This window comes from Penicillium hordei (assembly GCF_028827395.1).
Source record: "Penicillium hordei strain IBT 12815 chromosome Unknown utg000006l_segment0_segment0, whole genome shotgun sequence".
In the NCBI taxonomy this organism is placed as follows: domain Eukaryota; kingdom Fungi; phylum Ascomycota; class Eurotiomycetes; order Eurotiales; family Aspergillaceae; genus Penicillium; species Penicillium hordei.
In genome coordinates this window covers 2,224,032-2,236,963 of record NW_026623147.1, presented here as the reverse complement: position 1 = coordinate 2,236,963, position 12,932 = coordinate 2,224,032, and the positions used below count along the sequence as shown (strand labels likewise).

Here is a 12,932-nt window from a genome sequence, read left to right as displayed (position 1 = left end):
CATATCGAGTAGTAGCCCAAAATATCTATCGAACCACTCAAAATTACCAGCATTGGGTGAAACATTCGACTATATTTAAACTCAATATAGTTATGCCAAAAGTTAATAGCAGCACAGTCAAGATAGTGTTACTTCTAGTATTACTTCACAGGCAGAAGGTTCCAAGAGCAGGTTGCTAAATCGAGTTCTGAGGGCATAACCAAGCACTACAATATTAACCCTTTTTTATCAATGAGGACTTACTCCGCCGTATAATTGGTAGATGATAAAAATATCAAAGTTTGACAAGATCTTCAGTGTATCCACAGTTCATCTGAAGGAGTCCAAGTACATAGTCTGCGTGCTGCTCCTCTTTCCGAGATCAAGTGAACTATGGATATTATTTAGCAGGAAGATGTTCTCCTCGCCTACCCGCGCACCCTACAGCCTACATATATCTAAAGCAACATAAAGCATAAAGCTTTGAGACAACAAACGAGCAATCAAAAACCATAGCTAAGATTCATGGTTCGGAATAACACCTTTGCAATAGAGATAGTCCATTGACATCCATCCACTAAGCCCTGGGAAGATTGTAATATTTACATCAAAAAGGAACCCTTGTTTGTACCGAGACTTCACGAACCCCGATAAGTCGAGTAATTCCAAGGACCCAGAAGGACAGGAACATGGTAGTGGCGCCAGCCCTCCTCACTCTCGTGGCCACGTCCCTTGACAGTGAACTTAACCTCAACCTCTGGCCAGAAGCTCTCGACGCCCTGGGCCTCATACCAGGGACCCACGTCAAAACGCACAGACCAGTTGGTCTTGCTGTCTGCAGCAGGCAGAGCAGCCAAGATAGCCGGGACTGATTCCGAGGCTGTTCCGACTGGTGTCCAGTTGGCGACGCGGCCGTCGGCGTTCGTAGTTGCGTGGAACGAGATGCCGCTGGTGGCGGATGTCGGGGTGGAGAGGAGGGTCAGGGTCACTGGCAGGTTGGCTGCGGGTGTTCCTGATAAAGTGTTGAGGCAATGACAGGTAATGGGATCGCGCGCTGCCATGGTGGTTGGTTGTTGCTTGATTAGGTCTGAGTCTTTGGTGTGCGGGGCGGGGGAGATTTGTTGCCGATAAAGTGCGAGGCGGTTGGTGGTGCGACCAATTTGTTGGTTATTTTGAGGAGAGTCCATTCATTCAAAGGGATAATGGAATATAGGAGAAGGAGAAAAGGGAAGAAGAAGAATACGCTGGAAGAAGGAGCTCTACAGTGCTATCAAAGGTTCATCGGAGGATACCGATGGCTGCGGAGAGTGCCATGCAGCTATCAATTGGGGATCCATGACTCGCGTATGTTGTATAGCTTCTTCGCTTCCTAATTTAGTGATTATCTGTAGAAAATAGAATTATCTCTAATATGAGAACTCGAAGTAGGATAACTCTGGGTTCAGAAACGAAAGAGCTCCAAGTACCATAGGAACCTTTCCAATTAGTAGATGAATGGGGCTAATTATAACCCTACCTAAATATATGGCATCTAAGTCCAATTGCGTGTATACAACATGAATATAAAAACAAGAGAAAGTTGAAATAGTTATGATGTGAAAGTCTTGTCTTCCGGAAAGTTCGATTTTGCGGGGCAAACTTGGGAACTCTTGAACTTCCAAGCTCCAAACTTCGCAACATTTAGAACCTCAACAAATCATACACAATGTCCTCCGCCGTGGTACATGGTGACGACCTCGACATGGAGCCTACGCTCCAGTCGGTTCTCAGCCAAAACACTCTTCGTTGGATCTTCGTCGGAGGAAAAGGAGGTGTCGGTAAGACCACCACCTCGTGCTCGCTGGCTATCCAGCTGGCCAAAGTCCGCAAATCCGTCCTCCTCATTTCGACCGACCCCGCACACAACCTGAGCGACGCTTTCGGTCAAAAGTTCGGAAAGGAGGCCCGTCTGATCGATGGCTACTCAAACCTGAGCGCGATGGAGATCGACCCGAATGGAAGCATCCAGGATCTGCTCGCTACCGGAGATGGTCAGGCCGAAGATCCCATGGCGGGATTGGGCATGGGAAACATGATGCAGGATCTTGCCTTCAGCGTAAGTGCTTGTTCCGTTGTTGTGCAATATACTCTACGTGTCAATCTAACTCTTAGTGATGGCAGATTCCCGGTGTTGACGAAGCTATGTCCTTCGCCGAAGTCCTGAAGCAGGTCAAGTCACTCTCCTACGAAGTCATAGTGTTCGATACCGCGCCCACCGGCCACACCCTTCGATTCCTCCAATTCCCCACCGTGCTCGAGAAGGCGCTCGCCAAGCTCTCCCAGCTCTCCACCCAGTTCGGTCCGATGCTCAACTCGATTCTGGGCGCTCGTGGCGGTCTTCCCGGTGGTCAGAATATGGATGAATTGCTGCAGAAGATGGAGTCGTTGCGCGAGACTATTAGCGAGGTCAACACGCAATTCAAGAACCCCGACATGACCACCTTTGTCTGTGTATGCATTGCAGAGTTCTTATCCCTCTACGAGACGGAACGTATGATCCAGGAATTGACCAGCTACAACATCGATACCCACGCAATCGTTGTCAACCAGCTGCTGTTCCCCAAAGAAGGAAGCGGTTGCGACCAGTGCACTGCCCGGAGAAAGATGCAGAAGAAGTACCTCGATCAGATTGAGGAGCTCTATGAGGATTTCAATGTCGTCCGCATGCCAATGCTTGTTGAGGAAGTTCGCGGGAAGGAGAAGTTGGAGAAGTTCAGTGAGATGTTGGTGACCCCATATGTGCCTCCGCAGTAAAGGCGATGTTGATGCGAGATATTTTGTTTTCGCTCATTTCGGACGAATTATGAAAAGACTAGAGAATATTACATGAAGCGCCTTGTGGACTAAGATTGGTTTGAACCCCATGTAGACCTCGGGAGCATCCGGGCTAACGGACATGAATGCGTTCCATGCATATTCTGTCACATCCTAACGCTCTGTGATGAACCTCTTGATTACATCTCGGTCGATCGGAGATACAACACACACAATCTTTTCAGTAAACGATATCGGACCCCGATTAATATATATATCCACGAGAGAGGAACTCCAATCGTTCCCGCACCTAAGCCCCTCTCCATTTGCCATTGTGTTTTGACAACCAAACACCCTATATACAACATAGTCTTGGCAATACAGGATCCATGCCCTTGAAGCGAATTCATACCCCAAAAGCGAGTGCTGCAGATGTCCTCGCTGCAGCTCAGTGGCCCCCGCGATCTAAAACCACAATCCGTGGTGCCACGACACCACCGCAGTGAGCCAATTTGGCGCTGCATAGGTTTGAGAATCTGCGGTGAGAGAAAAGGAGACGTCAGAACTGATTTTCTTCCTCTTCCAAATACTCCTACATGTGCACTGTCCACTCTTTTTAGGGGAAAACTCCAATTCTATGCGCCCTGAGATTGATTCGAGGCCGATGCTCCTCCATGCAAGCCTCACTTTCGTCCAAGACCGGGTTCTCGGTAGTAAACAGCGGGAAAAGTGGGCAGACTAGGATCCCGTCCCATTTTGACGGTCAGAAGCTGCAAATTGACACACATAAAGGAGAAAAAAAGGAGAAAAAAGGGTTGGGCCTCGTTGGTTGATAAAGTGAGGCGGGTGGTTCCTCTTGTCCTCCGCCCCCCGAACATTCCGACATGAACCTTCCTCTCGAGATCAAGGCACAGGATCTGAGCCGTTTGTGGTGATTCTCCACTGGTTTCGCTTTCTTATTCTTGCCGCCCTCCGTGGAGACTCGCTCGAGTGTTACCGGATTCGTGGGTAACCGGTTGGTTTCATTTGCCTATGTGCAGCCGACCTTGTGGATCGTGCTGTTCGATGAAGGAGGGGGATGCGCGGTCCTCTCTGCCGTCGACATGTTGTGAGACCATATTCTCCGAAGGATCGGGGGCTGCATTTTCAATAGAGATTTGTCTTATGCATTTCCGTCTCTGGTGGGATTGTTATTTGTTGAACCAGGGTATCAACCAACCTATTTATACTCATGTCTCATCCTTCTGAGCTGTGCCAAAAGTCCCACAAAGAGCTTCTAGGCACGGTCCGTTTGTGTGTCGGTGCCGACTGACATCAGATCCTAGCCCTTCCTTTGCCTCGTCTCGACGCCTCACGTCTTAGCCTTGACAATGGCTCCTGTCCAGCAATACTGGCTTCCGGGGTATGGACTGTCCCGACATATTGTCTTAGGCCATATCCATTACTTCCTTGGACCAAGTGCAACAGTTAGACCCTACAGCTACCAGGTACGTCTTGCCATTGCTCCCACTACGCGTTCTATATAAACCCAGTCTAACCAGATATCATTGCAGGGACGCGATGGTTACCTCATCAATGGCGTACCACTCACACGGGTTTGTTTCCCCTACCCTTATTTGAACATGAATTGAACCTAGAGATGCAGAATATGGAGAATCGAACATTACTGAGTCTTTCGAACAGGAACAAATTGATGATCTCGCGGTAATGTCTCGAGAGTACGAGAAGCAGGAAGCTACTCGAATGACTCACAGCACCAGCGGCCCCTCGACTTCTAGCTCCAGCAGCGACAACTCGGCACCTCAGTCTGAGCCGTACATCAATGAGATCATCCCTATTAATCAACCTGGAACACGCAGGCGTGCATAACCAGACTTGCGAGGCGGTCGTCGAGCCCAATTTTGTTTCCCTGATTCCGTCCATTGGACTCGCTACTTCTTTCTAGCTCTTCCTTCCGTTCCAGGAGTCCGTCTACGAGGAAGGACTTTCCCGCATGGCCGCCTGATACTGCTCCGTCTGGCCTTTTTTTTTAAAAAAAAAAAATAACCCCCCTCCCGTTCTTCGTGTCCCGGAGCATCTCGTGGATTGCAAATATTGGCCACATTGGTATTCAAACCCAGACTCTGTTACCCAGGTGGAATCCTTTACAGAATCCTCCGGATGCCCCAGTGGAAGGAAAGGAACACTAATCCTGCCCAGGTGGGATGGAAGCGGCTCTTGGGGGTAATAGCGGTAACCCTGTTTTGAGCTGATAGGAACATGTGCCTTTCGTCTTGTTCTGATATACCCTTCTCTTTCGTGGTCTTGGATGCCTATTAGTTGTTATAACGCCGAATCTGATTTTGAATACATTAGAATCTCGAATTTGAAGCTGTTAGCCTATAACAAACTATGCGCTGGACTGATCTTTCAGGTCTCAGAGGGAAAATAAGATAAGGGATGATCCCCTCAACCACATAGAGGCTATGTATGCACTGGGGCTGGAAAAGGCAGAGATGGACATCGATGGATATCAAACGGGACTTACGTTCAATGCTCATTATAATACTTACGAGCTATCAGTGATAAACTTGTACACAATGCCTAGCCTAGAACAAGAATATTTTGGGAGTAAGGGTTATTGTCAAAAAAGACATCATCTTTCACTCATCTCTATAGACCATTCGTAACAGCATAGATAAATCAGACCCTAAGATCAAAGAGTCTACTACATATCTCCATCTCTCATCTTTTCCCCCAAAAGATATGAGGGCGCCATGATTCTCTGGCTGCTTTTGGGGACCCCCTCGCTCCAAACCTCCAGGGTCAGAAATGGCCAATACATAAAGAGGTCAAGCAAAATATCCGACACAGGAAGTGAAAAAAAATATGGGGAGAGAGTGATTTGCATAACTGCAAGACTAAAGAGGTAAAGAAATAAGTGTGGACCCCCGAAAAAACGCCAGCCGGATGCCACTCTGCATGGAGTCCCCAAACAACCGTGTTGTGACCTACACGGGGAGATCACTAAAAAAAATGGGGCAGGCAGAAACAAGTTGGAAATCACATAACAGAGAAAAGTTCAGTTTTCAACATCAAGGTCATGGTGTTTTTATTTTGCGACAGCAGCGCTCAAGACTTGTGTGCGGAAGAAGGCTCCCTTGGTCTTCTCGATGACTTGCTGGTAGACCGACTGAGGGGGATGGTTCATGATAACAGTGCCCTCCTTGTAATCGATCTTGGCGTCAACTCGGGTGTCGCGAATAAGGTTGACAATCCACTTCTCACCCTCGTCCTGGTTCAGACCGAGGCGAGTGGAAAGGTCCCTAAAAAAAGAGGAAACCGTTAGTTTGTTGTTCGTGCCAATTTCCTCAATATAAATATCTTACTTGATGTCAATACGCTGGTGGATCTTGCAGTAGCTCTCGGAGATGAGGTGACGGGCAGCATCGACGAAAGCGTCGGCGGCCGAGACAAGGAAGAAATCGCTGCGCAGAACATCCTCTGCCTCGCCAAGCTTCTTCTGTGCTTCTTCGAAATCGAAATCGACGTAGAGGGCCTTGACGAAATCGGTGACGGGGTCGGTGTACTCGTAGTCCTCCTGGCGCACAACGCGGATCAGATCCTTCAATTGCTTCTGGTAGACACCGGAGTGCTTGTGGGGGCGGCTGCGGTTGGTGATGACAGCGGCGGCGAGGTACCGCAAAACCCAAGGGCAGCTGGTCTGGATGGTGTTGATGTAGGCGGGGGAGAAGAAGAGGTCGGTGAGGACGTCGCGGGCGGGGTCGTGGTTGAAGAAGGGGAACAGCGACCAGTGAATGAGCCAAGAGCGGTTGGTGAGCTGAGCCATGGGGTTGTTGAACAGGCGAGTCTCAATTGAGTCCTTAACCTTCTGGACCTCCTCCATCGCACCCTCCCAGTTGGTGGTCAGGATCTCTGATGCGAGCTTACCCCATGTGGCGGCGGCAACCTTGTCGTTGTCGGTGGACAAAACACGGAACTGGTAAAGCAGCTCAGCGGCGTTTCCGTAGCTGCCGCAGCTGTACTGGAAGCGTCCGTAGTCGTGGAGAGAGTTGACCATCTCGTTGGTGACACCGTGCTGCTCCTCGAGGAACCGCAAGTTAGCGGCCTTGTCGCTTCGCAGGTTGCCCACGACCTCCTCATCCTGCAACAATTCGGTAATCTTCTCGCTCTGATCCTGGTAGTGCTGTAGCTTGGCCAGAACCTCCTCGCGCTTCTTCACAAACTCTTCGGGAATGGTGTCGGAATCGTTGATCTCCTGCCACAAGTTGGCGACGTAGTCGGTCATGTTGGTGTGCTTCAGGAGCTCGTACTTCGCCCGGGTAATTTCCTTGTCCTCCTCATCGCCGGTAGCGCTGAATTCGAGCAGGGGGAAGACCAAGTGACGGTCGAGGTACGGGATGAGTCGGGGCAGCAAATCATGCTGGGAGGCGATATCCTCGGCGGTCTTGGGCGGGTGAGTAGCAGAGCCGCTGAGCAAACTCTCAGCAGTAGGGGGGGCGTTGTCTGCCATATTGGATCTCAAAAGATGGCAGAAGGGGGTTAAAGGTCTAGAGGGGGATAACAAAGGGCCAACCGCGATCAATGGAGAATTTGCAGATTGTGCGGGCGTCGGTGGCCCTAAACCCTTTTTGGAAGTGGGTGTTGGGCAAGCGGTGGCAGAAAATCTGAGCAGAGGAGCATCAGATGTCGCTCCCCGATCTTCCCAGTCTCTGCCTTGATATCCCCATCTTCTCCAACCAGGTCTTTTCTTTCGGTCCTTTAGAACGTGAGAAATGCCGTCTCTTCTATGCTCGGGCCCGTCTTCGGCCATGCGAAAGCAGGCTGCAACCATTCCTCTTCGCGTCAACTCTGCACAGTCCGTGGCTTCCGTTCAGACATGTAGTTCATTTTCCACATTATGTCCTCAGGCGAGGTTGACAGCTTCACGTAAGTTACGATTTGTTCGGTTTTATCTTGATCTCTTGATCTTTAAGAACTACAAGAGCAAGGCCGAACCCTCTGGTCTGGCAATATCTTGTAACCAACAAACAAAAGAGAAGAAAGAAAAAACACGCATCCATGCCGTGTTAGTTTCAACAGAGAAAAGGGCGCAATGCTAACCCTCCCTCTCAGATCGTCCTCAATTCTCCTTCCCTACTCTCCCTACCCGCCAAAGCCGTACCTTCCTCGCTCATCTCGGCCGTCAAGCGCAAGCCCTGAAACAACAATCTACCACCCCATCGGCGACTCCATCCCCAGCCAAATCAGACAAGAAACCAAGTCCGACCCTGCAGCTCACCAACCTCCCCTATTTCGTCCGTCGCACTGCCTCCAACCAGCTTCCCGTCTACGTCGTCACTAAGGCCGGCGGCACCAAGCAACTCACCAAGCTCCAGAAGACCGAAGGCGATCTGGACGCGCTCCGCAACGACCTAGCCGCTGCCCTGGGCGTTGTTGACGGAAACAAGCCTAACCCGGACGTTACTCTGAACCGACTCACTGGCCACATCATTGTCAAGGTATGTTCGCTTCTACAGTGCAATTAATTATCACGCGACAGAAACTGATATATGGATACAGGGCTGGCGCAAACCCGAGATTCTGAACTTCCTCCAGGAGCGAAAATTCTAAATGCTTTCTTCTCTAATACCTCAATCTTATCTCATACGCTCGCGATTGAAGAGCTCATTGGAATCATTTGAATGGCCCCAAGATTCACCCCCCAAAAAGCATCATCATACCCCTATTGCGAGGGGTATGCTAGAGCATACTTATCGGAGAGAGCAAGAATCACATCACGTCGAAAACAAGGGAGGAGAAAGAAAGAAACGAACGCTCGCGGTGGTCCCTGATGTGGATGGGTAATATCTATTTTCTTGATCTCTCTCTCTCCTCTTCCCTCTCGGTGCATACCTTTAGTCTCGGTTTCGGGTTGTTTTTCTTTACTTTTTTTTCTTCCTCTTTTCCTTTGGTGTTTGTGTCTTATCTATCTGGTCGTGTCTTCTGGCGTCCACCTGCTTTTTCTTTCGTGTTCCCTTGCTTTTCTCTCTACCTGTAACACTTCCAATCTGTACATTTTCGACGACTCGATGGGTGCTAGTGCTTTTACATTGAATGACCACATGCATTTCCCTTCAGGAAACTTGTAACAGTGCGCAGTATGTATGCTTCTGTCTGCAATTGGAGTATGCCAATGTATGCCACAGGTAGACTTATTCAAGACTGTAAATTCCAAACTGCTTCGACAAACGGATGACGGAATAGGGCTTGTATTGCCCTCTTCTGTCTCTACTAGATGATTCGACATGACCGAGTCCAACTACGAATCTCTGGTAGGCCACTGATTTGATACATTACGAATTTAAATCGAAGCAAAGGCCAGTTGGTCATGATGCAAGTATCTCTCGATTTGCGTCGAGGGTATTTTGAGCATTGTACACCGAAGCAGAACAGAACGCTATCTCACAGGAACAAAAAATAAAATCCCCATCACCGACCAGCGCCCAAAAGTTAAAAATAGGAAGACTGACAGCCGACATGAGTACAAATGACATGAGAGAAAATCAAGATTGTCGTATATGCTACGTGGAAGAGGATCCGATTCCTCCAAGGCGGGACTGGTACGAAACCAACCTGTCACCAGCACATTGGAGGTTCATGCAGATATCATTTACTCCGCCAACCGAGCATATGTGAGGAGCTGGCGAACAACACCACCGTCGATGTTGGGAAGGAGCAGTGCGCCTAGCAGGCTTTCTTTTCTGGGAAGGATTCCGGATGGGATGTTGAGAGGGGAGGTGTTGTCGACTTGCTTTGATTTTTCCGCGAGTCGGCGTAGAATCCCCAGTCCTCGGTTGACAATTGAGCTGAAGGCATATGCGTCAGCTTCGGCCTGACTTCTTTGTCGCATGTTGATTTGTGGGATGCGTTCTGTGCACAGCGCGCAGGAAAGTCGCAGGAGATGGACGGCGAACCCGTCGACTGACTCGAGCCATGCTTTGGCAAGAGCCCCATCGGCGAATGTGGTGAGGACATCGGCTGACAGAAGGCCTTGCATTAAAAACACTTTGCGTGCATCCACGACGGCCATGGGCTTTTTGTCGGGGACACAGGATATGGCAAGGCCAAACGCGCGTGTTAATAACTCCGGCTGGGCAGGTGCAGACCCATCGCCCGAGAAGATGGCTTTGAAGTAAGTTCGGTTCGGATCATCTCTAGCCAACATTTTGGCAAGCCCGTCAACAGCAGCTGGGGTGTATCGATCGACCGAGGAGTTGAATGTAGTGAACATCACTTTCCCGGAGGGTGATGTGGGTTCAGGTTCGGGCGAGAACGCCAACAAGAAAATCAACAAATTCAGCGCCTCGTCCTTGCCGGGGATTTGAACAACATGCGCCAAGTTACTCAGCAAGATCACTGCATCCTTCATAAAGTCTAACGTGTTGTGGCTTGTCCGCAGGAACGTTTTGCGAGTTCCCATGTACCGGAAGACGGCTGAAAACAGCTGAGCGACAGGAGGGATACCAAGAGGCAAGAAGTTTGTCTCGCTGAACGAGAAATTGCGCAGGATGGTGGTGATACAGATAAGTCGATCGACGGCCCGATCTAGTTCGTACTCAATACTTCCAAATTCGGGAACATCTGCAAGCGATGTGTTTTCAGACTGGCAGTCCCGTGTGACCTCATCATAGGAACGTAGAAGCATAGAATCCGACTCTTCCAAGGTGTGTTGTGCTAGAAGGTCGACCTGGTCTTCAGCACAATCAATCAGGCTCTCTACCAAGTCATCACAGTTCTCCAATGAAATCTGAACAGATGGTTCACCAGAAAGTGTTGTCAGGGTATCCAAGGCAACCCGGATCTCAGCGTAGATCCCAGACTTGAGCGCCATTGTCAGTGCATGAATATCAACCACTCCTAGTTCGGCAAAGCTTGGCACGTCTGGCTTTAGTCTCGAGATATCCTCGCCAATCTGGTACATCTCATCAACAGCAATGGGCCCGTGGAAACGACTCCCTGTCAGAACCATGGGTTTGAAGGTTTCTTCAATAGGTCGTTTTACTAGCTGCTCTGGCTTTTGTTCTTGTTGTACGGCCTGCTGTTGGCCCGGAACAGGCGTGACACCCTTCACGGACTGCGGGGAAGGAGCTGTCAATTGCCCAGCAGCAGCTTCAGTGGGTGGAACTGGTGGCTGCGAACCCCTCGAGATGCTTTGCCGATGTCCGGTCTGGACTGGCCTGCTTTGGCTTCGAGCGTGCGTCGGCGTGGCGAATCCATTCACTGGGTTCCCGGGGGCATTATTATGAACTGGCGTATTATTCTGAGGGGACTGTGCCATTGCCTGACCTTGCTCAAACCCTGGATTAGGCTTAACTGAAGGAGACTGGAATTGACCAGGCGGCCGCGGCATCCCGCCTTGCTGTTGCTGCTGTTGCTGCTGCTGCTGCATGTGGTCCGCCATTTGTTTTTGCTGTGAGCTGATAAAAGCTTGTTCATAAGGAGCCAAGTTCCTTGAGTGGTGAGCTTGAATCTCCTGGGCGGCCATAGGGTATTGCATCTGGGGGAACTGCAGCTGATGTGCAACTGCTGGCCACATGTTGGTTGTTGTGACCTTTTTTGATCCTCCCATCTTCATCACCGTGGCATAGAGCTGAACGAGGTTGATCGGACGGCCACTGACAATTGGATTTGGGTCCATCGGAAGATTCTGACTGACCATGAATTTTTGCAATGACCGCAAAAATCCTTCCGGGTTACTGGGTTTCGGCATGTTCGACTGCATGTTCGGTGGCATTTGTCTCATTCCTCCCATGGGCTGCTGCTGCTGAGGATTGGCCATCGGGTTCATGCCTGGACCCGGCCGTCCAGCCAGTGCAGGGTTGGGATTCATCCGTGTCTGTTGCTGCATGGCATGCAGCCGCTGTTGCTGGTTCGCTAAAGCTTGATGGTAGCCCTGAGGTACTTGTTGCATGCCATTGAACTGCGGCGCCTGCATCGAGGGCTGAGGAGCTCCCGAGGTCATTCCACCAAACTGCTGCGCCTGCATAAAGTTGGCGTTTTGGGGCGTATTCACGCGGCTGCCGTCCGACTGCGATGGAGACATATGGGGTCCGGGGTGTGGGCCAGCGGGCGAGAAGGGGCTCGGAGAGGCCGTTCCCATACGAGCGCTTTGTTGATCATAGTCCTGCATAATGGGCGACTGCGTCACATTCGGAGACGCTCCTTGCTGAAGATGCTGGTACGGCGTCGGGTGTTGCGGGAATTGCGGATTGCCATTGGCCGGTCCTTGATAACCTGGAAATGGCTGGTGAGGGGTTTGGGATCGCGACCCCGTCACGCCACCCGGTACTGGCCTAGGTGACATGGGCATGCCATCTTCTGGCCGTGCTCGCTTGGATGGAATCACTTGGTTTGGATTGTGGAAGCCTGGGGAAGCATTCCGCGGCACGCCATTGTTGAACATGCGCTGGAATTGGGATGGATCCTGGGGGGTCGGGGAGCCATGAAGGAAAGCAGTAGAGGGATCTATAGTGGATGGATGGAAGGCGCCATTATCCTGGCCAGGAATATTCGAGGCGTCGGCAAGCCAGGCATTCATGTCGAGCGGTTTTGCCAACCCATCTACCTAGGGCGAGTCAGCATGTGAAGATTGGCGCATGCACCATCGCTATAATGTGCAACGATGTCATATAGGAATGAAGGAAGTATAGAATTTTGTCCAATGATGGACGATCAGGTGGACGCGTCGGGGATGAGATGTTTGGAGTCGCGCCCAGACCCGGTCGCGACACAGGTCAAAGAGAAGGTGGGGAGGGAAGGCACAACCATGGGGGAATATTGGGAGATAATATGGGGGGAAGGAGGGGAGGGAATGAGGTACATACCGATAAGGCTGGAGTGACTTAAATTCCGCTTTTTATACGGATGACTGAAGCCGGGTCCCGGAATTGGCAGATGGGGGATAATGAAGGGGGACAGAGGTTGGCCAGGTGTGGTCACGTGGTGTTGAAACCTAAGGCAGCAAACCACGGGAGGCAAAGGCGTTTAAAGATGGATTTGGGGGGGAAGGAGGGAAGGAGGGAAGTAAGAAGGCTGGGGTAAACTAAAATGTTAGCAAATCATAGATCAGGAACGTCACTCTTGATCTTTTTTTTTTTTTCAAAGAGCCAAGATATAAT

The 12,932-nt window shown here is 50.4% G+C and overlaps 6 protein-coding genes across 6 annotated transcripts; 3 read left to right on the top strand and 3 right to left on the bottom strand.

The window, feature by feature from the left end:
• Positions 1–617: 617 nt before the first annotated feature.
• N7537_011492 (hydroxyisourate hydrolase) lies at positions 618–1,166 on the bottom strand (the record flags this gene model as incomplete). The annotated part of the gene is made up of 1 exon (XM_056902546.1): positions 618–1,166. The coding sequence occupies one exon, from the start codon at positions 1,164–1,166 to the stop codon at positions 618–620; it is 549 nt and encodes a 182-aa protein (XP_056747833.1).
• Positions 1,167–1,684: 518 nt separating this feature from the next.
• On the top strand, positions 1,685–2,772 carry N7537_011491 (ArsA family ATPase; the record flags this gene model as incomplete). Its single annotated transcript, XM_056902545.1, has 2 exons — positions 1,685–2,074; positions 2,140–2,772. 2 exons carry the CDS (start codon positions 1,685–1,687, stop codon positions 2,770–2,772), a joined length of 1,023 nt encoding a protein of 340 aa, XP_056747832.1.
• Positions 2,773–4,142: 1,370 nt separating this feature from the next.
• On the top strand, positions 4,143–4,641 carry N7537_011490 (uncharacterized protein; the record flags this gene model as incomplete). The annotated part of the gene is made up of 3 exons (XM_056902544.1): positions 4,143–4,259; positions 4,326–4,367; positions 4,456–4,641. The coding sequence occupies 3 exons, from the start codon at positions 4,143–4,145 to the stop codon at positions 4,639–4,641; spliced, it is 345 nt and encodes a 114-aa protein (XP_056747831.1).
• A 1,222-nt stretch (positions 4,642–5,863) lies between these two features.
• N7537_011489 (eukaryotic translation initiation factor 3 subunit E) lies at positions 5,864–7,285 on the bottom strand (the record flags this gene model as incomplete). Its single annotated transcript, XM_056902543.1, has 2 exons — positions 5,864–6,077; positions 6,141–7,285. The coding sequence occupies 2 exons, from the start codon at positions 7,283–7,285 to the stop codon at positions 5,864–5,866; spliced, it is 1,359 nt and encodes a 452-aa protein (XP_056747830.1).
• Positions 7,286–7,496: 211 nt separating this feature from the next.
• N7537_011488 (mitochondrial 54S ribosomal protein mL49) lies at positions 7,497–8,669 on the top strand. Its single transcript, XM_056902542.1, has 3 exons — positions 7,497–7,701; positions 7,888–8,273; positions 8,335–8,669. The coding sequence occupies exons 1-3, from the start codon at positions 7,548–7,550 to the stop codon at positions 8,383–8,385; spliced, it is 591 nt and encodes a 196-aa protein (XP_056747829.1). The 5' UTR covers positions 7,497–7,547; the 3' UTR covers positions 8,386–8,669.
• Positions 8,670–9,424: 755 nt separating this feature from the next.
• N7537_011487 (putative ARID/BRIGHT domain protein (SWI1)) lies at positions 9,425–12,352 on the bottom strand (the record flags this gene model as incomplete). Its single annotated transcript, XM_056902541.1, has 1 exon — positions 9,425–12,352. One exon carries the CDS (start codon positions 12,350–12,352, stop codon positions 9,425–9,427), a length of 2,928 nt encoding a protein of 975 aa, XP_056747828.1.
• Between the last annotated feature and the right edge of the window lie 580 nt (positions 12,353–12,932).

Bases quoted from the DNA above. Each gene is read 5' to 3' on its own strand.
- N7537_011488 (XM_056902542.1), top strand. From the start codon at position 7,548: ATGCCGTCTCTTCTATGCTCGGGCCCGTCTTCGGCCATGCGAAAGCAG. The intron at 7,702-7,887 runs GTAAGTTACGAT...CCTCCCTCTCAG, and splicing joins GGCGAGGTTGACAGCTTCAC to ATCGTCCTCAATTCTCCTTC. The intron at 8,274-8,334 runs GTATGTTCGCTT...ATATGGATACAG, and splicing joins CTGGCCACATCATTGTCAAG to GGCTGGCGCAAACCCGAGAT.